Genomic DNA, 27410 nt, shown 5'->3' on the forward strand with positions numbered 1-27410 from the left:
CATAACTAATCGTAAAATTTACTGATTTGGAATAAATTTCATCCGGTACATGTTCTATTGAGACCATGCATAAGTTCAAGTAACCCGGAATATAAATGCTTGAGAGATTAAAACCAAAATGTTCCGTCCGAGATTCATACTGAAATCGATATCAAAGTTTTTATGTACGGTACCTGTTTTTATAGCGGAATAAATCATAATTTTGTAAAGTGTTATTTTTGCATAGTCAATGCTATTTGAAACACAACCTTATTCTGTAAAAAGTGACGGTAAAACAATTTCTCCATAACATGAGAGTTGAAATGAAACTCAAAGACACGTTTTCTTCTGAAATCTTGAAAATAATAATTTTGATTTTAAGATACACGCAATACGTATGTACAATTTACAATTTGTCTTTTTCACCCTCCGATCAGGATTATTCTGTATTCATACGCACAAAAATATGGGCTGTACCACTAATCAAAACAAGAACAAACAAGCCAAAGCCTAATCTGTCAAGTATGACAGACAGGTACATCCATAGGTCAGGGTCATTTGGTTCCATCGTTATGTCGTCTGATGGCGATTTACGACCAGTCATTCCATGGAATAGTTTTACCAGCTGTGTATCCTTAAAGAAAAATATGAATAATCATGTTATTGTATTTTTCAATATCGTTACTAAGTGATTTGTTCAGTGCTTATATTAGCGTTGATCACTGAATATGTTCTGAAGCAAGAAAAGAAAATCACGGTAGAACTCTTTTAAGTTATCTTCCTTGTAATGAATTACAAACTATGTCAATCTGCAATGGAGTTTATATCCTATGATATACAAATATTATACATCTTGACTAAATAAAAAATAATTGTAATAAATATTTTACTATAACTATCTTGTCTTCATTATGCTAACTTCTTCAGATTCCATATTGCAATTGATTCCACGTAGAAATGATACTCACTGCTTCCACTCACTCTGTCCAACTTTTGTCGTAATTTTGTGTTTTCAGATTAAATGTTTTAAAACAAATGAAGTGATCTCGAATACCAAGGAACTATACGGGCTTCCGCAAATATCTGATTTTATTCATTTCAAAAATCAAAAAAAGGACACTTAAATTGCTTCCACTACTGATAATGTAAAAAAAAAAACACCAAACAAGTGTTCAATTCTATATAATTTAATTTTGGATGTAACGCGTCTTCTGATTCTGACGTTATTTTGTTATCAGCCCATAGACATAATTTAGTCATGTGATCGTGACGTCATTAACGTTTTTTTATGGTTTTCTACGGTTTAAAATGGAATTTAGAATTAAATTCGAAATAACATAAAAAAATGTGGTGCACACTGTTAAATAACCCACTACGCGCGTTATTCAGTGTGCACCAATTTTTTTTTATGTAATTTCTTCGTAGACAGAAAAAATATTGCAGTCATTCCTTAAATAAATACATACTGAACACTTGTTAGAGATAAAAAAAAAAGAAAAAAGAAAAAAAGAAAGAAAACAACAAATAACAACTAAAAAACACTTACTGGTTTAGATTTACAGATATGGTTTTTCATTCCTGGTATTGGAACCAGCGTTAAAACTGACAGAGGCTGTAAGATATAATACTTGATCGTCTTTGGCATTTTGTTGTGTCCTTTATAATAAACATTCAAAACCAAGACCTGCATTAGAGTTGATCCACCACTTAATACAAGTGTAAATTTCAGGAACGTTGCTGAAACAAAGGGAAAACATTGCTTTGAAAGTTAAAAGTATAAACCATGAACTGTATTTGGCATTTTTAGATTTTTTTTTATTGGAGCGTCACTGATGAGTCGTTTGCATACGAAACGTGTGTCTATCTTACATAATTTTAAACCTTATATATATATATTTAAGAGCCCAGGTGGTCGTGTGGTCTAGCGGGACGGCAGCAGTGCAGGCGATTTGGTGTCACGATATCACAGTAGCATGGGTTCGAATCCCGGCGAGGGAAGAACCAAAAATTTGCGAAAGCAAATTTACAGATCTAACATTGTTGGGTTGATGTTTAGACGAGGAGTATTATATATTATATATATATAGAGATATGATGAGTCTATTTACACACTTTAATCACGAATTAACATAATGGTTAAAATAAATATTCTTTCTTAAAGAATGTTGAAGATTATGTATAAACAAAAAAATATATAAAATAGTCTCTTGTCAGTCTTTTAGAATGAATGTTTGTAATGTTATATTTCACTTAGAGACTTTATTTAAATATTTTGTACTTTCTGCTTTTGATTGTCTTGTCATATACAATAAAATTACACACACAAAGCTCACATATACAGTTGACAATAAAGTCAGCAAGCTTGTCACTTTGTGTGGCCTTGGCAGGCAGGTTTTCATTTGACAGAGGAAGCCGAGCCTAGGACGTTAAATCAGCACAAAAGAAAAAAAAAAGAACTACATACATATCAAAGGTTCAACGTCAGCAGAAGGTGGTAATTTCTCAGCAACCAACATCTGAAAAACGGAAATGGTCAACATAACAGTCAGTTGTAATCCTATTTTCTCTCCAGAGTCAACCGGAAGTATAAACCCTAAAATGGCAATAGACGTAACCAGCATTGACGGGATGATAATGTTTATTACATAACCGGTTGGTTTCCTTTTCATATAAACATAAACAGTCACATCCGGGTACGGTTCTGGGCAACATCCATAAATAACTTCATGGCGGACGATTTCACCTTTAGTGATAGTCCACTCTGCGTTTTCTTTAGTTTGGGACAGGTCCACCTTACCAACCAGTGATGTGACATCGATTTCGAATCCATTATGAACCCATGAACCAAATGTTAACGTGCATATTTGTGAATCAAAAGGAAATCGAGACACATCCAACTGACAAAATGTTTCTAGTTTTGTGGGAAACGTATATTTCACAGTACCATCGCTATGAATTATAGCTCTGTAATCAAGCAATCCAAAAAACTCCTCAGCAACACTGAAAAATACAACATTTTACATTGCAATCTAAGTGTATAAGTAAGAGAACACAAGTAACATTTCTAGATATCCAATTAGTTTAACAAGCTAATTTCTTTTTTGAGGTTGGAAAATTTTTTCACGTTTGCAATCGGCTTATCTACAGAGTTGGCAGTATCATGAACATAATTTTTATACACTGTTGGCATTAATGACGAAATGCGTTTGATATAATTGGAATGCAACTTAAGATACTATTAGTATTCTCATTTTATAAATTTAAGTAATAATTGTAAAAAAAAAAAAGCAAGTTTAAGTAGAAAAAAGATACGTACCTTTCATACAGGGTGATATCTGGCATCCACACAGATTCTATGGGTAAAATAATTTTATTTGTACCGTTATAGTCTGTTACGTTCCAAACCAAATTACAGTCAAACCAGCCCTGTGTGAATGATGAAGGTTGTGTAGTAAATACATGTATTAATTAAAATGAAGAGGTTTAATTTGCATTTAAGTCAATAATGGAAATAATATAAATGATTAAAAAAAGGAAACACATCAGACAGGCTTATTTGTTTTATATGGTTGCTCTTTGTTATTTTGCTGTTTCTTTTTTCACTATCTATCTACTGCTCAGAAAAACAATTATATAGTTACCCATCGCATCCATGCACTGAGTACTAATATTTGTTCTGGTTCGTCCTACAACAAAGAAAACAATAAAGGTAGAGCTATTATAGTTTTGCCTTTCGTGAAATTACAATGTACACAGGTAAGCGAGACTGGGCAATTTTTTGTTTGCTCCGTGTTGAAGCACTGTGACTTTGATATGACGAAAAGCAATAAAAGCGCTGTTCCTTTGCTTTTTGTGCTATATCCTTTTTTTTATTATGTAATTGATATTAGAATACCACACCTGGCTATTGCAAGTGTATCATTCTCAAGAGTTGAATAATCATGTACTGGTAATTCATTTTGCCTGGTCATCAAATTTAAATTTGGTACTGGCTATTTCCGACAATCCAAACAATGTAAATTATGAATAATATTCCTTCTTAACTTTGCTTCTGGTTGTTTTGTTAGCATCATTTCCAGAGGTAAGTTTATTATTTTTATAAATAAATTATGTATGAAAACATGCAATACTTCTACGACAGAATATAAAAGTTCTAAAAACCTTCTAAGGTAAAGAAGGGGGGGGGGGGCGATTGAACGCTCATATTATACCCTACCACATTCGTTTTGTGCATGTCCCATTTATCAAGAGTCTGTATCTCAGTGGATATTGTTGGTTCCTGTATTTGTTTTTTTATTTGCTTTCAACATACTAGTATTAAGAACGTTTTAAAAATAGCTTATTGTATGGTATTGAACATTAACTTACCAAATTGATCAGCTGACGTATTACCATGTCTATGGTAACAGTGACCTTATCTGACCCTTCACAGTATGGAATCACGCTTGATTCATAGTTGTCTCCGATATCAAGTGACAAATTTGTATAACCGGCGTCCATACCTACATAAAGACATTTAGTAATTTAATTTTTAAATTGTGTTTCCGAATTGCATTTTTGGGGTTAACCTTCATCAAAAACACTCACATATAATAAATAAATGCAACCTTGGATTCGTAATTATTTGCTACTTGAGGTCCAACTTTGCCTGAATGATAAAATTTTGTGCTTCCTATATTTGTCGATGGCTAAACAAGAGTAGGATTTGAGAAATTGAAGAAATTGTATGCATAAATAAATAGTTTGCTCTGTTCGCTTTATTTTTTGGGGATAAATGTTCGAGATTGTACAGATTCATGTTATAATGATATGAGCAAAACAGAAGCATAAAAGCTAAATATTGTGAACGTCACATTGGGTTGTTGCAAAATTTAATTTTGAGGAAAACACTGTTTTTATAAACCGAAAATTTTCGATCGAAATACACTATTAAAATCGCGCAGGGCCTCTTTTTACACAAAAATCTTACAATAATATCGATCGTAAGTTATACTAAACATTTTACTACTTTCGAGTATATTTTTCGCGTAATTTTTTTGTGAAATGTGGCCAATACCTCCAGACTGATAGTCTAACAGCATAGATTCTGATTCGACAATCATTGATGCATGAACATTAACAGTCCCGTTCCCGAGAAAATTTACCTCACACTAAAATACGATTAATTTACCTCGGAAATTAAACGAAGCTTGATCTTCTGTTTCATTGTCTTCTAGATTTACACTGTTATTTGAATTCATTCGAGTGGTTGTCATTGGAGCAGTTGACGTCAAATACGTAGACGTTTTGACATCAGTTGTATACGTAGACGTTTTGGCATCAGTTGAAGTTTCAGTCGTCATGCAAGAATTTGTCGAAGTATTTTCATCGGCTGTTGATAATGCTGCAAGAAAGGTAAATTATATCCTAATAAAATTTGTCACCCCTTTTGTTGGTCTTTTGACACTCAACTAAAATACAACCAACTACCTCGACACTATCCCAGACAATAAAGAAAGCATTAGGACTCCCCATGAGAGGCGGCATACAAACTACCCTATCTTGGATCCCAGGTCAGAGTTTTATAGCCGGGAACAAACTAGCGGACCTATTAGCAAAAGATGCATCACAGAAGGCCCCAAGTCTTCAGGACCAGTACAACGTCATAACAATGTCAGATGTGAAAAGTGCAGTTAAGATGTCAACAAAACTTAAATGGCAAATTAGATGGACTAGAAGTGAAACTGGGAGACAACTACATGAATTAGTTCCTATATTGTAGGTAAGACCCATCCACTTAATTATCAAAATCCAGTTATAAGGAAAACCAGGACAATTTATAACAGGCTACAATAAAATAAATAAATACCGCCATCAGATAGGCCAATCCCTTACGCCATACTTCGAGTGTGGTGAAGAAGAAAGCACAGAACACTTCCTACTTAATCGTACGAGATAACACCAGGAAAGAGAAGAAATAAAAAGACAGCTGGAGAAACAAAACATCACAATAGAACTTCAGATCTCCTTCATGCCACCAACAAAGACAGAGAGATACGAAAGAACAGCGGGTATAATAAGAGTGTTTAAAAGAGTTCAGGGCAATTCTAAGATACATTTAGCCCTAAAGAATTCCAATCCTGCGCCTAAACAAATTAACCTAAGCATAGAGTGTGACATAACTCAGAGAAACTATAGTACCGAGATGAATTAAGCTAAGTTAAACGCAAAGTCACCAGTTGTGTTAAACTACATGCACATATTGACCTAAGGATTAGAATGAGAATAATAAGGTTAATAGATTTACATATTTTATATTTCATTTTATTTTTATTGTTAGTTCTTTGCCACTAAATTAGAAAAAAAATCAGGAAAGAGCTTTATAATCTCTGACTCTCTCTATTTATATGAAGACTATGCTAGTACGTATGGTGAATTACTTGTACGAGCACTTGTTGTGCTGAAAAATTGTAAATACATGTATAACATTTCCTGTTTTGGGAAATGATGGACATTGTGACCGTGTATGTTGTACTTTTCCAAGATATTCAAGTATTCTCAATTTCAGTGGAAACGCAGTCAGTCACAAATGTACTTGTGTAGAATGTAGGACAGTATGGTTTTGGTTTTGGTTTTCATTTTACTGTAATTCACATAAAGCTGTTCAGAAAACAAATTAAAATGAAGTATCAAATAAGCCGCAAGACATACTAAAAAAAAATCAATCGTCTTAATATTCGAGAAGGTTAATGGTTGTATTGAGTCATTTTTCATGTTAAGTTTTATTATGAGTTGTCTCTCATATATGGCTCAAATATTCTTATATATATACTAGAACACACCCGTGATATCGCGGGTCTGTGACTGAATTAAAGAATATAACTATGCGTAAGCCTTATTTTAGTATTGGTATTGTCATTTGATAAAGTCATGCCGATTATAAGTCTAAAGATGCACAGTTTTCTCTGCTTTCACCATCTTTCTTTTTGAACCCGTCGACCTAGAACTTATCAATTATTGGTATTATTAATTTTATTTGGAAGACAAAAGGGCCTGGAAAGGAGTATAATTTAATTAACAGCATTGGCCTTTATGAGTTATAAATAAAGTTGAATTCTTTGATTTGCTGTTTTACGTCATTCCGGCTAACAAATTGAAAACTGTACATGCTGTACCTATACGCCTTATTTTAAGTCCAGATTTTTATTATTCGTATTGTCATCTTAGAAAGAGTTTTCTCTGCTTTCACAATCTTTCTTTTTGAACCCGTCGACCTAGAACTTATCAATTATTGGTATTATTAATTTTATTTGGAAAACAAAAAGGCCTGGAAAGGAGTATTATTTAATTAACAGCATTGCCCTTTATGAGTTATAAATAAAGTTGAGTTCTTTGATTTGCTGTTTTACGTCATTCCGGCTAACAAATTGAAAACTGTACATGCTGTACCTATACGCCTTATTTCAAGTTAAGTCCAGATTTTTATTATTCGTATTGTCGTCTTAGAAAGTCATATTGATTAAAATACTAAAATCGGAAACAATGTAACAATGATCAAATTAAGTAGTGTCAACCCTGTGATGACAAACCGTGAATATAGCAAAATCCAAAGTACAGCGTTTGGTGGTGCGCCTGTCAGATGCGGAACGTACAGATAAGGTAATAGGTAACAGGTTAATATACTATTGGTATCGGTATCGGATTCGACCCGGAACTTCTTAATTATTGGCAATATTAATTATGTGGAAAACAAAAGGATCTGGAGTGGTGCAATTTTTAATCAACAGCATTGTACTATATTAGTTATATATAAAGTTGAATTCTTTGATTCATCGTTTTTACGTGATGACGGCTGACAAATTGGACCTCGTCATTTTAGTATTACTAGAACACACCCGCGAAATCGCGGGCATTCAGAGCGGAGTTAAAAGTATGTAAAGTGTTGTTAGAAGTTTTATACCTCCTCCTTCATTTCCAAAATTCCCAATTTTTGGTTTTCTATCAATTTCAATATGAACATACATTTAGTATGTTATGAACATTTAAGTAAGGAGCCTGTAGTTCAGTGGTTGTCGTTTGTTTGTGTGTTACATATTTGTTTTTCGTTCCTTTTTGTACATAAATAAGGCCGCTAGTTTTCTCGTTTGAATTTTTTTACATCGTCATTTCGGGGCCTTTTAAAGCCGAGTATGCGTTATGGGCTTTGCTCGTTGTTGAAGGCCGTACGGTGACCTATAGTCGTTAATTTCTGTGTCATTTTGGTCTCTTGTGGAGAGTTGTCTCAACATGGCAATCATACCACATCTTTATTTTTGTAATCAATGAATTTTGTAAAATATTTAATGAATGGAGAGTTTCAGAAGAAGGTATCAAAAGTTCACATGAATAGTTTTAGCGCTTATCTGTATATTACTATATAAATAAAGTGTATTTACTTTCAATTATTAGTTTAGTAATCGATCCATGGTGGTCAATTGACATAGTATACAGACCCTCTCCATTTAATAAACTCTGTACAGAATTAAAATACACTTTATTCGTACTATTTGTTTGTTCAAAGTATACAGAAAAACGCAAACCGGAAGTATAATCTGACTTAAAATTTCGTCCAATGACGGGACAATATCCGGATGCCTTTTTTCTCGTTTTTCTCCAAAAATAACTCAATCTGAATAATCATATGAATGGATGACAAATGCGACTATGCACTGTACATATAGGACACAGAGTCGTGTTGATTAATTTATTGTGGAAAGAAGAGAAGCGACACCAAAAATGAGGTCTTCTCGTTTAATAGTATAGATAGATATAACGCAAAAAGTGCTATCCCCTTTGACAACGTTAGAGACTGGATTGGTTTTTTTTCAATTTTCGCCGGCGTATAAAATTATAATAAACTAAAATATGAATTATTAAATGTGTATACAAAAAAATCTTACCTTGTAACATCAAAACATAGAAAGCAAGAAAAACTTTTCTCGAAAACATTGCTTCTTCACAATGAAAAATTATATAAACTTGTTTTGTGACCTTTAAGATTTGTAGAGTAATGTTCAACACACACTTTACAGTCAATGTGCCTCAGGTTTAATTGGTTTCTTGGTCAACCTTTGAACATTAGTCAATCAGTTAAAGCTACATATATCATTTCTAAGTCTTGGATTTTAAAAGTACTCGGGACTCACTGGCAAATTTACAACAGGTTCTGAAGTTTGCAGCGAAATTAAACTGTGACAAACTAACTATGTTTATCAAACAGAATTTGGCAAGCATAGCAATATTGGCGTTTATATTTTTGTTGAAAATCGGTAAGTAATAATTATTTGTCATATTTGCAATTTACCTCTTCTGTTATTTTTTAATATTGTATATATAATTTATCTGTCTCATCCGAATGCTCCTACACCGGTTGGAATTACGGAAGAAGTCGCCTACTTACTATAAGTGCTGTTCGGTGTGGGCCAAGGCTCCGTGTTGAAAACCGTACATTGACCTATAATGGTTTACTTTTATAAATTGTGACTTGGATTGCGAGCTGTCTCATTGGCACTCATACCACATCTTCCTATATTTATGAAAGTCTGTTTTGTTATGCACAGACATTAAGCGTTATAATAATTTGTATGCAAATTTTATAGTTTTAATAAACTCATTATAACATTTCTATCAAATTCTCAAAATTTTCAACATATTTATCAAAAATTGCTTTTATATTTTGTATACTAAAGCAGTTCTGCTTTTGGCTATTTTCAGTTTTTGTTTTGAGCCTGAGACTTCTGTCGCAAAAAGCGAAACTTGAAAGTGATCCGACTGGTTTAAACACAAGACCTTAACAAAGTTTCCTCTTCCATTATCAAATCTAACAGTAGCTGGTATTTGCAATATCTATTTACAAATTAAAACTATGTTCATCTAAGATATTTAGAGTTTATGATGTGATAAGCTCCTGACAAGGCCTCTGACAGGATGGTAACATAAAAAAGAAGATGTGGTATGATTGCCAATGATACTGGCCTTGAACTCTTCTAGTGTAGCTGAAGTTGTGGCTTTTTCCGATAAAGTGCTCCATTCCCTAGTTGATACTGGGGAGAGGTGGTACATGTATCTGTGTTAGTCTTTGAGAATACGCTGTTGGTGTATGCGATGTCGATACCTTTAATTTGCTGGTGGACTATCATTCTTCTTCTTCTTCTTCTTTAGTTACCGAATACCATCAACTTTTTGAGGATTACTTTCTGTAGGCCCGAGGATATCATCAGCCCAGTAGACAGTACTTTGGTACTGCCATGATTTATAACCAACTATCTAAAACTGTCCGTTTATAGATTTTTAAATTATACAGACACTTCCTCAGGCAAAGTTGGCATCAGATGGATTAAGTTATTTTCTTATGTCCTTTTTTGGTTTATAGCTCTTCAACATGTTTGGTCCTAATGCATCCTTGGCTTTTAAATATTCGGCTTTGAGTCTTTCTGGTGAAGATAAATTCAGCAAAACGTCTCGAACGCATTGATTATAGGTTTTACAGATCTGTTGAAGTGGACTAAGAAAATGTTATCTAATTTTAGATTTAACAGATCAGAAGTTATTGAACAAGGAAAAGAATGATAGAGCATCTAAAAGTGACGACTCTTCTACAAACACAGCAAATATCAACGGTACTGTATGATTGACACAAATCACTGTTTAAAGCGTCTATTTCCTCATATATTATTTATTCATATAAAAAAGTTTAAGAAAAAGAAGCGTAACAACCTTAAAATATTAATAACGCAATTTTTTATTTGAATAAACAATTACTTTGCTAAATTTTACGGTAAAATCCTCAATTGACATTGGTCACGTCGACATCAGATGTCTACATACTGAATTGCCTCAATCCACAAATTAATGTTTGATAACATTTGTAATACAGAAAAATTGAAATAAAACATCACATTTAATAAATAACACATAGCTGAGAGGGTGATATATAGCAGATTGGTACCCCGAGAAAACATTGTCAACCGCGGCAAAGCCAAGGTTGACAATGCTTTTTCGATCGGTGGCAATCACCCTCTCAGCTATGTGTTATTTAATTTATTATAGTATACTGAATGTCATATAATTATTGTCTTTTACAGATCAATTTTATTTAAAAGTGTTTTCTATAACGTGAAATATTTACATAACAACGTTACGTCAAATAATAAGATCTGAGCCAAAACGTAGAACTAGTATTTTTAATTACTTGATGTAAATTCAATTTATCGTCCTTTAAATTACCGATTTTTGATTGGTCTGGACGAGAGGGTAACTAAAAAAATTGTCACCCGCTCAGCCATGTACATTGTACATTGGAGCAGTAAATTAACATCCTCGTCTTAGCCAATCAAAATATGGCATTTTAATGTGACGTAAAATAAATCCAAATATTATCAACAATATACAACAGATTGAGGACGTGGGGATAGTGATCCGGCGGCGGCGGCGGCGGCGTTAGCTGACTTCTTAAAAGGTTTATATTTTAGAAGGTGAGAGACCTGGATGCTTCATACTTTGTATATAGATGCCTCATGTTACGAAGTTTCCGTCAGTCACATGTCCAATGTCCTTGACCTCATATTCATGGTTCAGTGACCACTTGAAAAAAAAGTTCAGAATTTTTGTAATGTTGAATTCTCTTATTATAAGTAATAGAATAACTATATTTGGTATGTGCGTACCTTGCAAGGTCCTCATGCCCGTCAGACAGTTTTCACTTGACCTCGACCTCATTTCATGGATCAGTGAACAAGGTTAAGTTTTGGTGGTCAAGTCCATATCTCAGATACTATAAGCATTAGGACTAATATATTTGGTGTATGGAAGGACTGGAAGGTGTACATGTCCAACTGGCAGGTGTCATCTGACCTTGACCTCATTTTCATGGTTCAGTGGTTATAGTTAAGTTTTTGTGTTTTTGTCTGTTTTTCTCTTACTTTATGCAATAGGTCTACGATATTTGTTGTATGGAATGATTGTAAGGTGTACATGTCTAGCGGGCAGATGTCATCTGACCTTGACCTCATTTTCATGGTTCAGTGGTCAAAGTTAAGTTTTTAAGTTTTGGTCTTTTTATCTAATATTATATGCCAAAGGTCAACTATATTTGGTGTATGGAAATATATTATGATCTGGTTTTATTTGACCATGACCTCAATTGCACGGTTCATTGCACAGTGTTAAGTTTTTGTGTTTTGGTCTATTTTTCTTAAACTATAAGTAATAGGTCAACTATATTTGTTGTATGGAAGCTTTGTTAGCTGTACATGTCTGCCTGGCATGGTTCATCTGACCTTGACCTCATTTTCATGGTTCATTGGTCTTTGTTTAATTAATTAGCTATCTTGGTTAATGTTAAGTTTATGCGACAGTTGTAATAAAGCTTTATACTTAGGACTATCAACATAATATCAATGATAAGTAAAGAAGGCGAGAATTTCAATTTGTGCACTCTTGTTTTTTTTTGGGAGGGGGTGTACAACAGAAGATAGACAAAAGAGACATTAACTTTAAAAAGAAATGAAAATTGAAATATTAAAGATTTATCGATTCTATATAGGCCAATATATTAAGTAAAATGTATCATTATATTTAATAATTGAATGGCTATTATTTATTTTTGGATTTATTGCTTCGCGGATTATTCAATGTCAAAGTCAAAAAATAATTTTATGGTTTTATTGTCATTCATTATAAATAAATTTCGATCAAAAATAAGGCTCAAAGAACTTTTTATATTATTTATTTTAACAATAACAACGTACACACATGTTGGCGTATGAATACACAACGTCAGAGTGGGCGTGTCGCCATAAAAATTGACAACATTGAAAATAAAAGTAATACTTTTAACCAATCAGAAGACAGTAAATTCACCAAATTTTTTTATTGTAGAATTAAGTTTTGTCTCTTTTTCTAAAGTAACATTCTTTCACTTGTCAACATTTGATTATAATTTCAGAAATCATAATATATTATTAACATTTTTCCGAGAAGTGGAAGTGATTATTTATAGTATAACTAATCGCCGTATTTGAATATCAAAAATAAGACAACGCGTGACCGAACGACGCATGGATTAAACGAGTGCGCAGCACGAGTTTAATCCATAGCGGCGTTCGGTCACAAGTTGAGTTTAATCCATAGCGGCGTTCGGTCACAAGTTGTCTTATTTTTGATATTCAAATACGGCGATTAGTCATTCTTTTTATTACATTGGCAAATGGCTTTTTTTTTATGAAATTAATGTAGAAAATGTAAGGAACTATATCTTTTTCCTACGCATTGACAATTTGTTTTGATCAGACGTTATCGACGTCTTGACATCGCCTATTGTTGTATGACGTCAGAGAGTGAAATAACCACGTTTATTTCACATGTGAAATTATCGGTTTTTATTTAACTGGGAAATCAATGTAATTCATTGCAACCAATGTAATAAAACTCCTTCCCAGTCAGTTTCATAATTCAACCAATTCAGAATATTCACTGCAGTCGGGAAAATTAACTACTGTAACAGTACTGTATAGTATTACTGGCTGACTTCTTAATAACATCATGTCAACAAGTTACAAACAAATATATTATACAGAACATAAAAAGGCTTTCATACGTTTATATGGACTTAAACATAAAATTCCATTATTCCAGGTGAGGCCTCTTTGTTAGCAAATTTAACGGCAACAATATTAACCAATTATGACCAAGCACTCTTACCGAAATGTACCGGACGGGAGCAAGTACAATTAGAAATAAAAATGGCCGTAAGACAACTCATATTACTCGTAAGTACATTATACATCCTCTTAAAGTTCATAGTTGTTTCAGTATCATCGACTTTATATTCATCAAAATTAGTATTAACTGATGCACCGTTGTAATATTTGCAGAACAAAGCAATATTAGATCTATATGGTTATTGGATGAATATTTTGGAATATTGTCCCGAGTAGAATTTTATATTGCACGAGCGCTTGCGAGTGCAATATATGTTCTACGAGGTACAATATTCCCCAATATTCATGCAATAACCCTTCTATTGTATAGCAATATAATATTTGTAAGTAAAAAATGTTTAAACTAAGAATTTGACGTCATGAATTTTGAAGATTTATTGCATTAGAGCAATATCGTAATTTATTGCACGCTAACTTTTGGTTACTTTCTGTGGGAACTAGTGTATGCTATGCAGAAATAACCGTTTTATTTCTGTTACAAGAAAATACATTGTTAAAAATACAAAATGGACGTGTTTTCTTTATACTATTAACATCCAAGTAATAAGGCTGACACTATTTTTAAAAATAGATACGTAAAACATTATCATGGTTAGTACTGAGACAAAGGCGGAGATAACCAGATAGAAAAGGACAAACTAGACATTGGGAAACGTGAAAAAGACCAACAACAACTCCCAAAATATAACCATAAACAGTTAAGATTGAGGAATACGAACTCATGTTATTCGAACACGAATAGAAACTTTTCCATTATTGACATCTGTTGTTTTTCAAGTGCATTAAAACATAAAATAAATGTAGCAACAACAAACGGACTAATCAGTGGTAAAACAGGTATGTCTTCATATCTTTTTCATGACGAACTCTTCGTTTAAAAAGTAAAATCACAAAAATACCGAACTAAGAGGAAAATCAAATCGGAAAGTCCCTAATCACATGGCAAATAGACTACTTTCGAGTTCATCCGTCACCGGAAAAATCTCGTCAATTATACGCGCCTTTATGACGTCATTTACCAGATAGAGGGGGTCGCCTGTATCCCTGCACTATTTACTTTCATCAAGCGTCTTGGTGATCGTCATTGTGCAGGATAAACTAGAAATAATGGTTGTTCTGTAGGTACTTAATGACAATTCCCTAATGACATCAATGCTGATTGTCAATTTTGAGAATTCAATTTGTCGTATAATTCGTACAATAGAATTATAGTTTTCCAACCACTCGCTCAACATTGGAATGGAAGTGACGACGCCCCTAAACGCACAAATGACGTTCACTAAAACCAGAGTTTTTGACGGAAATGCATCGAACTCGAAAGTTGTCTATTCAAATGACAAAACACATAAAAAACGAATGGACAAGAATTGTCATATTTTTGACAATATTATAGATTCCTTGTGAGCTGATTGTTTTCGTCAAATGTATTGTGTAAGAGACATTGGCTGCATTTTTAATGTTATTTGATCCCTTTTAATTATTTGTAAAAATCTAATACTATTTCAATGATACTTTGCAGGATGAACCCGAACAAATTGCGAAATTCAATATGTGGATGCGCTTGGTAAGTCAAATGTTAGGCTTATTTGTACGTTTGTTTGATTGTTTATGTCTGTTGTGTTGTATGTCTGTAATGTATGTTTACACATCTGTGACTGTAGTAAACCAATTATTTCCACATTAACATATAATGTCGGTTTAGCTTGCTTAAACAGTTTAGTCAATATAAGGGAACTATAAATAACTGCCATACAAGGAGAAGGTTAAGCTACGTAAAACTAGGTTACATCCACCTTTTTCTTTAATACAAGGAGAAGGTTAAGCTACGTAAAACCAGGTTACATCCACCTTTTTCTTTAATACAAGGAGAAGGTTAAGCTACGTAAAACCAGGTTACATCCTCCTTTTTCTTTAATACAAGGAGAAGGTTAAGCTACGTAAAACCAGGTTACATCCTCCTTTTTCTTTAATACAAGGAGAAGGTTAAGCTACGTAAAACCAGATTACATCCACCTTTTTCTTTAATACAAGGAGAAGGTTAAGCTACGTAAAACCAGGTTACATCCTCCTTTTTCTTTAATACAAGGAGAAGGTTAATCTACGTAAAACCAGGTTACATCCTCCTTTTTCTTTAATACAAGGAGAAGGTTAAGCTACGTAAAACCAGGTTACATCCTCCTTTTTCTTTAATACAAGGAGAAGGTTAAGCTACGTAAAACCAGATTACATCCACCTTTTTCTTTAATACAAGGAGAAGGTTAATCTACGTAAAACCAGGTTACATCCTCCTTTTTCTTTAATACAAGGAGAAGGTTAAGCTACGTAAAACCAGGTTACATCCTCCTTTTTCTTTAATACAAGGAGAAGGTTAAGCTACGTAAAACCAGGTTACATCCTCCTTTTTCTTTAATACAAGGAGAAGGTTAAGCTACGTAAAACCAGGTTACATCCTCCTTTTTCTTTAATACAAGGAGAAGGTTAAGCTACGTAAAACCAGGTTACATCCACCTTTTTCTTTAATACAAGGAGAAGGTTAAGCTACGTAAAACCAGGTTACATCCTCCTTTTTCTTTAATACAAGGAGAAGGTTAAGCTACGTAAAACCAGGTTACATCCTCCTTTTTCTTTATCAAATACCCGTACAGAAACAGGAATATGACAGTTGTTTTTCACTCGTCGTCCTTTTAAGTTGATTAAGTTTGATTGTAGTAGTTTTATAGACTACTTGTTTTCATGCCCCATTTATGGGCATTATGTTTTTTGGTTAGTGCGTTCGTTCGTCCGTTCGTTTGTCCGTCTGTCCCGCTTCAGGTTAAAGTTTTTGGTCGAGGTAGTTGAAACTTAGTACAAATGTTCCCTAAGGTATGATTTTTCCAATTTTAATGCCAAGTTAGAGTTTTTATCCCATTTTTACGGTCCACTGAACATAGAAAATGATAGTGCGGATGGGGCATCCGTGTACTAGGGACACATTCATGTTTTAATTTACCTAGGAGTTCGTTGTCTTTGTTATAATTTTGCATGACTTTAAGCCTCATCTTGTATTTACAAAATATAAATGCATGTGATGAACAAAACAAAGACCACTCTGAAATTAAGTTCACATAACATCTCAAAAGATTAACCCTGACAGCTATGCCTCTTTTTTAAAACTTTAATGTGGGTTATCATGATCTTATATTTCAAATATTTATCAAACATGATAGAGTAACACACACTACAGATTATAAAACTACACTTCTGAAAATACATAATTATACTGATTTCAAGGTATTATCTAGGAACAACACAAAAGCATGTACAATGCAGATATTTAGGTTTATAACGATACGGTGACCTTGCCATTTTTCAGATATGGACAGATTGTAGATTATACTGGAATCCTGAGGATTTTGGAAACATCACAGAAGTTGTTTTGCCTTTTGATTTGTTATGGACTCCAGATCTAACCTTATACGAAAGGTTTGTTTACTAAGTATATACAATTAGATGCGGAGTATATGTTAATGTATCAAGTCCCAGTCACACTGTCACGTTTCAAGAGCTTCATTTTACTATGTTTTGAAAGCGTAAAACGGGAATATACGTAACGAAGCGTATCGAAACGTAGTGATCCTTTGTTCAAAACTGGACCTGCCCCGTATGTTTTGAAAATTCAACAACAACCGTGCAAAAATTCAAACGAAGTAGAAACCTAGTAAATACGTATCAAAGCTTAGCGGAACGCAACAAAACGTGCTTACTACGTATCGAAACGTATCAATGCGTGGTGAAATCGTGGGTCTACACGTACATGTACTAATACGTAGCAAAACGTGATAAGAACGTAGCACAAACCTAGTAAAACCTAGTTTTCAAAATAACGGGACATGTTTGTTCAAAACGTAGTTGAAACGTAGAATTTTAAAATGTAGTAAAACTTGACAGTTGCCACAGTCACACTCACGTTTCAAGAGTTACGTTTTACTACGTTCTGAAAGCGTATCGAAACGGGAATATACGTAACGAAGCGTATTGAAACGTAGTGATCCTTAAAATGTTTGTTCAAAACGGGACTTGCCCTGTATGTTTTGAAAATTTAACAACAAACGTAAAAAATGTGCCAACTACGTATCGAAAGGTATCAATGCGTGGTGGAAACGTGGTTCTACACGTTCTTATACGTAGCAAAACGTGGTAAGAATGTAGCACAAACCTAGCTTTCAAAATAACGGGACATTTTTATTCAAAACTTGGTTGAAATGTAGCATTTTAAACCGTAGTAGAACGTGACAGTGCGACTGGGGCTTTAACAACCTGACTTAAAACAAAACCAGACAACGGGAAGTCAACGTACGGCCTTAACCAAATGACACATTTCATTGATTGTCATTTTTCTTGTTTTTACGATCAAAAGACGTAAAAGAACATCCGTCTATTGTTGGTTACTGTCTTTTGCCTCTAGATATATATACAGGTATTGGTTTCTTTTGTCGTTAGAATACTGTCTCATTGACGTATACATACCTCATATTTTCTTTTGTGTGTCTTTAAATTACTTTCTACTCTTTTTAAAAATGAAGTGTGCTTTTAAAACAATTTACATGCATCAATCTGACTTTAAAAAGACAGTGAAAGCCAATGGTATGTAACATGCAATTGTTTCATCATAAATTTCAGTTTCCATGAAAACTATTTCGCGGTCAAACCTTACAGTCCACGATCCACATACTTTGTAATATTAGTTTTCTATTTTTATTTGATTTGGTTTGATTTGTTTTGTTATTGTTTTTGTTTGTTTACTCGTTGTGTTTTTGTTTGTTAAATGTCACTGCTAGAAGACGAAGCATGTTTCTGTGTTAACAGTTTACATTTTATTTTACAGTGTAGCTGAAGAGTTTTATGGCTTTAAAGACTACAGACCTAGAGTAATGTTTGACGGAACAGTATATTATAATTTTCCCACTTTAGTAGAATCCGTGTGTCAAGTTGATGCTCTGAAGTTTCCATATGACACTCAAATATGTCTATTAACTTTCGGATCCTGGGTGTTTTCAGGATCGGATCTAGATGTATTTTCGAGTAAAAAGTTTGCCGATGTTTCGTCTATAAAAGACCACGTGGAATGGGTTGTTGAAAGTGTTCCAATCGTAAGACATGTAGTTTTCTACCCGGAGCCATATCCTGACGTGACTTTTTACGTTCACATCAGACGAAAGCCAGCGTCATACGTCACTAATATCATAATACCATCACTTTTGATCACTCTCATATCGGCGCTTGGATTTTTACTTCCGGTTGAATCGGGAGAGAAAGTTGGGCTACAACTGACAGTTATGCTGGCAATATTTGTATTCCAAGTACTTGTAGCAGACCAATTACCACCTTCTGCAGATTCTACGCCATGGATATGTAAGAATGCGTAAACTTTTTTTATATACATTTAGATGACGAGACTAAAAAAAGTGTGTATAATGGGCAAAGTTAAGCTTTGTAGAGCCCAGTATAGTATTTCTGTTTTCGCGACTGCTTCAAAATTATCTTTAACATTTATAGGTGTTTAGCAATTTATTAAAACAAGGAAGCGATGTGTCAAATATGTGCAATAATTATAATTTATTTATATCAGCAAATTGCTTTTCATTTTTTCACATTTTTTAATGTTTACTAAGATCCTACTTTGAAATGATGAAAATATACAAGCTATATTCTAGAACAGATTTTTTTTCTGGAACATGCTAACCTCTTTTTATAGGTTTGTGAATTAAATTACCATATTTCGAATAAATCACAACAAACAAACAGGATCAATTATGTTGTGACATGTGTGGTTACGAGTGCGATCTCTTACCGAACTCTGTTGGTTCAAATATTACGATTTGTATTTCAGCTGTCTTCCTGAGTTTCACTCTAATATTATGTGGAGTGGCAAGTCTTCTGCAAGTTCTGGTTATAAGCGTACATTTCCAAGATAAGGATATGCCCAACTGGACGAAAAGATATATTCTTTACCCTCTTGCTCTTGTGTCAGGTGTCCAAACTCAAGGTTTACAACGTACTTGTTCTCAAGATGGTCAATTGGAGGTAAGACATTTGTCTCTCATTCTCTCTGATTTAGTCTTTCGAGCTATTTTCAAACTTTGTAGTTTCAGTTGAGTCTGTATAATGGGAGTGCTTTACGCAGCTATTTCCATTTAAAACTGACGTAAAAATAATGATTATTACTAAATGTTTCTTTTTATGCAGAATGCTGTGGTGATGGTAAAGGCGAAAGCCTTGATAGGTTTTTAAATAAGATGCATATAAAATGTTAGAAGCTGTCAAATTTATATGTTCATCGACATGACTTAAATTCTCATATTTGATATATTACATACTAAAATGTATATTCAAATTCCAGTATAAAGTTTGAAATAAACAGACAAAAATCATGTACTCGATGATTATATAAGAATTTCATGTGTATTTTATCTAGACGCATTTTCATCAACTTTGGTGATTAATAATTGATTATTCATTAATAATTGGGATTACCACTGAATACTTCCGACAGTCACATAACCCTGGAGCGATAGAAACATTAACATAAATATAAATAGGTAGCGACGTCGTGCAATTGAATTCGTTTTAACCTTGCAAGTGAATAATTCATCTGCTATGTTTCTTTGCTTATTTTGACAATTTGAATCCAATTGAATGCTAAATTAGTCAGTGGTTTTATTTGTATTAATTGACAATGTGATACAAATTAATACATATTCAAATGATTTCGTTTACATGTTTTTATATAATGTAGTTTAATAACAAAGCTGATAGTTCTTATCATTTTCTAGGAATGTAAAACCTGCAAATGTTTTGAAACATGAATTTCCCTTATGTTGTACAGATAGTACATCTTATCATTTTTATTGTTCTGTAATCCATACTATGAATAATTTAAGTTTCATAGTTCAATATTCTTATTTCAGGACGAAGATAAAATGGTGAAAGAAGCTCTACCAGAAGGCATAACGCTATGGATGTACTTATCCACGGTGCTTGACAGAGTCGGTATTTTCATATTTCTGATGATGTTTGTAATCGGATGTTTAGTGACCTTTGATGGAATGGTATCGCGTGATTAATTTGAATATATCAAATACTTTTTCACGTCTATCACATACTTTCCACAATTCAACACAGGAAATTATGAAATGCAGTTCGAAATATATATGTTTTTCTCATTTTCGAATTATGTAAATGTATAATGTTATGCAAAAGTTGTACTCTTCAAATTGTTGTCTGTAAAAACTATAGTGCTTTAATTTGTATTCATGTAGTGCTATATTATATTCATACTATAATCGTTATTGTCTTTTGTAACTTTTGTGTACGTTTTCTTTAAAAAAAAAAACCGTGAGCTGCCTCAAATCATATACATGTGCAAAACTCATAAATACTTTATTATTATGAGACAGTCATTGTATTAAAATATGATTCTCCCTAATCGACTTGTATCTTTTTTACCAGTCTGTATACAAAAGATGATGGGCCAAAATTACCCGTATTCTAATAAAGCCCGAACAAATTCGTCTGAAGGCCCAATAGTTCGACTACATGATGGTCTTTGTGTTGTCCAGTGAAATTCAATAGGACAAGATAATGTTCTACATTTCTATTTACAAACTACAGGCTCTAAAAAGTATGACCTTTTCACTCGTCGGAATCTATTTGAATCTTTTGAAATGTCCAAAATCCTACATTACAGATGCATGACTTAAGTTCTCTTTTTGCTTTATTTCTGGTTTACAGTTTTTCTTTACTCTAGTTTTGCAAGACATCCAAAAATGTAAAAAAAATATCATTTTTAAAGGAAAAAGGCTTCTATGAGGAAGAGATTGAAAATTACAGATACATGTATGCGTATTATTTGAGGATCGTGTTTTGATGATTATTTATGCTGTTTCAACGTTTCTCTTTATCTATACTATTTGCCGATTTCGCTTTATTCACTTAGTAGATCGTGTCTGACTTGCTTGTCATATTAGATAAAGTTTCGCTTCGTCTATAATAGTTCTTCCGGTAATTAGCACAAAACCCAATATGGGTAAAATTCGTCAATTAAGGAGAACAATTCTTAAGAGAGTTGACTGGCAACTCCCTTAGCTCCTATTAGGTTTCAGATTTGTTCCGAATGGAGAAACAGTACATCATGCTGAACTTTTCTGCCTTGAAAGATTTACACAAGGAGGTTACCCTACTTGATTTACCGTATTAAAACTGCTTCCAAGATAATAGACAATACGTGCATTTTAGCTCTATGTTCATCTTGAGTCTTGACATCAGTTACGGTTGGCAGGCTGGAATACATAAACTTGACATATTTTCTTATATCGAATATCACAAGGACGAATTGTGGCTAACTTGTGTTTCAACTGGTCATTGAGTATCAGAGGAGAAGATTGTTGTGAAAGTGAAATGGCGACAGTCGACGACAGACGAACAGCGTTAACTATCAAATTGACCAATATCTGGTTATTTACTGTATGTCTATTTTTGTACATAACTTCTCCAGTACCTATGAGTTTCTTGCTTTCATATTTTTAATTCTGATTGGTAATAAACTAATAACGAAGGTAAAAAAATAATTTGTATTTCAAAAAGCGTTATTTTGATTTCAGTCCCAGTCACGCTGTCACGTTTCAAGAGCTACGTTTTACAACGTTTTGCCAGCGAAGCAAAACGAGAATATACGTAACAAAGCGTATCGAAACGTAGTGATCCTTTGTTCAAAACTGGACCTGCCCCGTATGTTTTGAAAATTCAACAACAACCGTGCAAAAATTCAAACGAAGTAGAAACCTAGTAAATACGTATCAAAGCTTAGCGGAACGCAACAAAACGTGCTTACTACGTATCGAAACGTATCAATGCGTGGTGAAATCGTGGGTCTACACGTACATGTACTAATACGTAGCAAAACGTGATAAGAACGTAGCACAAACCTAGTAAAACCTAGTTTTCAAAATAACGGGACATGTTTGTTCAAAACGTAGTTGAAACGTAGAATTTTAAAATGTAGTAAAACTTGACAGTTGCCACAGTCACACTCACGTTTCAAGAGTTACGTTTTACTACGTTCTGAAAGCGTAGCGAAACGGGAATATACGTAACGAAGCGTATTGAAACGTAGTGATCCTTAAAATGTTTGTTCAAAACGGGACTTGCCCTGTATGTTTTGAAAATTTAACAACAAACGTAAAAAATGTGCCAACTACGTATCGAAACGTATCAATGCGTGGTGGAAACGTGGTTCTACACGTTCTTATACGTAGCAAAACGTGGTAAGAATGTAGCACAAACCTAGCTTTCAAAATAACGGGACATTTTTATTCAAAACTTGGTTGAAATGTAGCATTTTAAACCGTAGTAGAACGTGACAGTGCGACTGGGGCTTTAACAACCTGACTTAAAACAAAACCAGACAACGGGAAGTCAACGTACGGCCTTAACCAAATGACACATTTCATTGATTGTCATTTTTCTTGTTTTTACGATCAAAAGACGTAAAAGAACATCCGTCTATTGTTGGTTACTGTCTTTTGCCTCTAGATATATATACAGGTATTGGTTTCTTTTGTCGTTAGAATACTGTCTCATTGACGTATACATACCTCATATTTTCTTTTGTGTGTCTTTAAATTACTTTCTACTCTTTTTAAAAATGAAGTGTGCTTTTAAAACAATTTACATGCATCAATCTGACTTTAAAAAGACAGTGAAAGCCAATGGTATGTAAAATGCAATTGTTTCATCATAAATTTCAGTTTCCATGAAAACTATTTCGCGGTGAAACCTTACAGTCCACGATCCACATACTTTGTAATATTAGTTTTCTATTTTTATTTGATTTGGTTTGATTTGTTTTGTTATTGTTTTTGTTTGTTTACTCGTTGTGTTTTTGTTTGTTAAATGTCACTGCTAGAAGACGAAGCATGTTTCTGTGTTAACAGTTTACATTTTATTTTACAGTGTAGCTGAAGAGTTTTATGGCTTTAAAGACTACAGACCTAGAGTAATGTTTGACGGAACAGTATATTATAATTTTCCCACTTTAGTAGAATCCGTGTGTCAAGTTGATGCTCTGAAGTTTCCATATGACACTCAAATATGTCTATTAACTTTCGGATCCTGGGTGTTGTTTTCAGGATCGGATCTAGATGTATTTTCGAGTAAAAAGTTTGCCGATGTTTCGTCTATAAAAGACCACGTGGAATGGGTTGTTGAAAGTGTTCCAATCGTAAGACATGTAGTTTTCTACCCGGAGCCATATCCTGACGTGACTTTTTACGTTCACATCAGACGAAAGCCAGCGTCATACGTCACTAATATCATAATACCATCACTTTTGATCACTCTCATATCGGCGCTTGGATTTTTACTTCCGGTTGAATCGGGAGAGAAAGTTGGGCTACAACTGACAGTTATGCTGGCAATATTTGTATTCCAAGTACTTGTAGCAGACCAATTACCACCTTCTGCAGATTCTACGCCATGGATATGTAAGAATGCGTAAACTTTTTTTATATACATTTAGATGACGAGACTAAAAAAAGTGTGTATAATGGGCAAAGTTAAGCTTTGTAGAGCCCAGTATAGTATTTCTGTTTTCGCGACTGCTTCAAAATTATCTTTAACATTTATAGGTGTTTAGCAATTTATTAAAACAAGGAAGCGATGTGTCAAATATGTGCAATAATTATAATTTATTTATATCAGCAAATTGCTTTTCATTTTTTCACATTTTTTAATGTTTACTAAGATCCTACTTTGAAATGATGAAAATATACAAGCTATATTCTAGAACAGATTTTTTTTCTGGAACATGCTAACCTCTTTTTATAGGTTTGTGAATTAAATTATCATATTTCGAATAAATCACAACAAACAAACAGGATCAATTATGTTGTGACATGTGTGGTTACGAGTGCGATCTCTTACCGAACTCTGTTGGTTCAAATATTACGATTTGTATTTCAGCTGTCTTCCTGAGTTTCACTCTAATATTATGTGGAGTGGCAAGTCTTCTGCAAGTTCTGGTTATAAGCGTACATTTCCAAGATAAGGATATGCCCAACTGGACGAAAAGATATATTCTTTACCCTCTTGCTCTTGTGTCAGGTGTCCAAACTCAAGGTTTACAACGTACTTGTTCTCAAGATGGTCAATTGGAGGTAAGACATTTGTCTCTCATTCTCTCTGATTTAGTCTTTCGAGCTATTTTCAAACTTTGTAGTTTCAGTTGAGTCTGTATAATGGGAGTGCTTTACGCAGCTATTTCCATTTAAAACTGACGTAAAAATAATGATTATTACTAAATGTTTCTTTTTATGCAGAATGCTGTGGTGATGGTAAAGGCGAAAGCCTTGATAGGTTTTTAAATAAGATGCATATAAAATGTTAGAAGCTGTCAAATTTATATGTTTATCGACATGACTTAAATTCTCATATTTGATATATTACATACTAAAATGTATATTCAAATTCCAGTATAAAGTTTGAAATAAACAGACAAAAATCATGTACTCGATAATTATATAAGAATTTCATGTGTATTTTATCTAGACGCATTTTCATCAACTTTGGTGATTAATAATTGATTATTCATTAATAATTGGGATTACCACTGAATACTTCCGACAGTCACATAACCCTGGAGCGATAGAAACATTAACATAAATATAAATAGGTAGCGACGTCGTGCAATTGAATTCGTTTTAACCTTGCAAGTGAATAATTCATCTGCTATGTTTCTTTGCTTATTTTGACAATTTGAATCCAATTGAATGCTAAATTAGTCAGTGGTTTTATTTGTATTAATTGACAATGTGATACAAATTAATACATATTCAAATGATTTCGTTTACATGTTTTTATATAATGTAGTTTAATAACAAAGCTGATAGTTCTTATCATTTTCTAGGAATGTAAAACCTGCAAATGTTTTGAAACATGAATTTCCCTTATGTTGTACAGATAGTACATCTTATCATTTTTATTGTTCTGTAATCCATACTATGAATAATTTAAGTTTCATAGTTCAATATTCTTATTTCAGGACGAAGATAAAATGGTGAAAGAAGCTCTACCAGAAGGCATAACGCTATGGATGTACTTATCCACGGTGCTTGACAGAGTCGGTATTTTCATATTTCTGATGATGTTTGTAATCGGATGTTTAGTGACCTTTGATGGAATGGTATCGCGTGATTAATTTGAATATATCAAATACTTTTTCACGTCTATCACATACTTTCCACAATTCAACACAGGAAATTATGAAATGCAGTTCGAAATATATATGTTTTTCTCATTTTCGAATTATGTAAATGTATAATGTTATGCAAAAGTTGTACTCTTCAAATTGTTGTCTGTAAAAACTATAGTGCTTTAATTTGTATTCATGTAGTGCTATATTATATTCATACTATAATCGTTATTGTCTTTTGTAACTTTTGTGTACGTTTTCTTTAAAAAAAAAAACCGTGAGCTGCCTCAAATCATATACATGTGCAAAACTCATAAATACTTTATTATTATGAGACAGTCATTGTATTAAAATATGATTCTCCCTAATCGACTTGTATCTTTTTTACCAGTCTGTATACAAAAGATGATGGGCCAAAATTACCCGTATTCTAATAAAGCCCGAACAAATTCGTCTGAAGGCCCAATAGTTCGACTACATGATGGTCTTTGTGTTGTCCAGTGAAATTCAATAGGACAAGATAATGTTCTACATTTCTATTTACAAACTACAGGCTCTAAAAAGTATGACCTTTTCACTCGTCGGAATCTATTTGAATCTTTTGAAATGTCCAAAATCCTACATTACAGATGCATGACTTAAGTTCTCTTTTTGCTTTATTTCTGGTTTACAGTTTTTCTTTACTCTAGTTTTGCAAGACATCCAAAAATGTAAAAAAAATATCATTTTTAAAGGAAAAAGGCTTCTATGAGGAAGAGATTGAAAATTACAGATACATGTATGCGTATTATTTGAGGATCGTGTTTTGATGATTATTTATGCTGTTTCAACGTTTCTCTTTATCTATACTATTTGCCGATTTCGCTTTATTCACTTAGTAGATCGTGTCTGACTTGCTTGTCATATTAGATAAAGTTTCGCTTCGTCTATAATAGTTCTTCCGGTAATTAGCACAAAACCCAATATGGGTAAAATTCGTCAATTAAGGAGAACAATTCTTAAGAGAGTTGACTGGCAACTCCCTTAGCTCCTATTAGGTTTCAGATTTGTTCCGAATGGAGAAACAGTACATCATGCTGAACTTTTCTGCCTTGAAAGATTTACACAAGGAGGTTACCCTACTTGATTTACCGTATTAAAACTGCTTCCAAGATAATAGACAATACGTGCATTTTAGCTCTATGTTCATCTTAAGTCTTGACATCATTTACGGTTGGCAGGCTGGAATACATAAACTTTACACATTTTCTTATATCGAATATCACAAGGACGAATTGTGGCTAACTTGTGTTTCAATTGGTCATTGAGTATCAGAGGAGAAGATTGTTGTGAAAGTGAAATGGCGACAGTCGACGACAGACGAACAGCGTAAATGTATAGCAATAACTATCAAATTGACCAATATCTGGTTATTTACTGTATGTCTATTTTTGTACATAACTTCTCCAGTACCTATGAGTTTCTTG

General features: G+C 33.4%; 3 protein-coding genes across 3 annotated transcripts; 2 read left to right on the forward strand and 1 right to left on the reverse strand.

The window, feature by feature from the left end:
* Positions 1 to 320: 320 nt before the first annotated feature.
* Positions 321 to 9034, reverse strand: LOC139518939 (neuronal acetylcholine receptor subunit alpha-10-like). Its single transcript, XM_071310631.1, has 8 exons — positions 8898 to 9034; positions 5150 to 5362; positions 4348 to 4481; positions 3621 to 3665; positions 3296 to 3405; positions 2444 to 2979; positions 1526 to 1716; positions 321 to 613 (listed from the first exon to the last, which is right to left on the reverse strand). Exons 1-8 carry the CDS (start codon positions 8944 to 8946, stop codon positions 419 to 421), a joined length of 1473 nt encoding a protein of 490 aa, XP_071166732.1. The 5' UTR covers positions 8947 to 9034; the 3' UTR covers positions 321 to 418.
* Positions 9035 to 9091: 57 nt separating this feature from the next.
* Positions 9092 to 21183, forward strand: LOC139518940 (neuronal acetylcholine receptor subunit alpha-10-like). The gene is made up of 8 exons (XM_071310632.1): positions 9092 to 9266; positions 10527 to 10616; positions 13633 to 13766; positions 15238 to 15282; positions 17071 to 17180; positions 18583 to 19109; positions 19588 to 19781; positions 20666 to 21183. Exons 1-8 carry the CDS (start codon positions 9203 to 9205, stop codon positions 20819 to 20821), a joined length of 1320 nt encoding a protein of 439 aa, XP_071166733.1. The 5' UTR covers positions 9092 to 9202; the 3' UTR covers positions 20822 to 21183.
* A 2520-nt stretch (positions 21184 to 23703) lies between these two features.
* Positions 23704 to 26312, forward strand: LOC139518941 (neuronal acetylcholine receptor subunit alpha-9-like). The gene is made up of 3 exons (XM_071310634.1): positions 23704 to 24238; positions 24717 to 24910; positions 25795 to 26312. The coding sequence occupies exons 1-3, from the start codon at positions 23755 to 23757 to the stop codon at positions 25948 to 25950; spliced, it is 834 nt and encodes a 277-aa protein (XP_071166735.1). The 5' UTR covers positions 23704 to 23754; the 3' UTR covers positions 25951 to 26312.
* The last annotated feature ends 1098 nt before the right edge of the window (positions 26313 to 27410 follow it).

The sequence above is a fragment of the Mytilus edulis genome, chromosome 4 (assembly GCF_963676685.1).
Source record: "Mytilus edulis chromosome 4, xbMytEdul2.2, whole genome shotgun sequence".
Classification (NCBI taxonomy): Eukaryota; Metazoa; Mollusca; class Bivalvia; order Mytilida; family Mytilidae; genus Mytilus; species Mytilus edulis.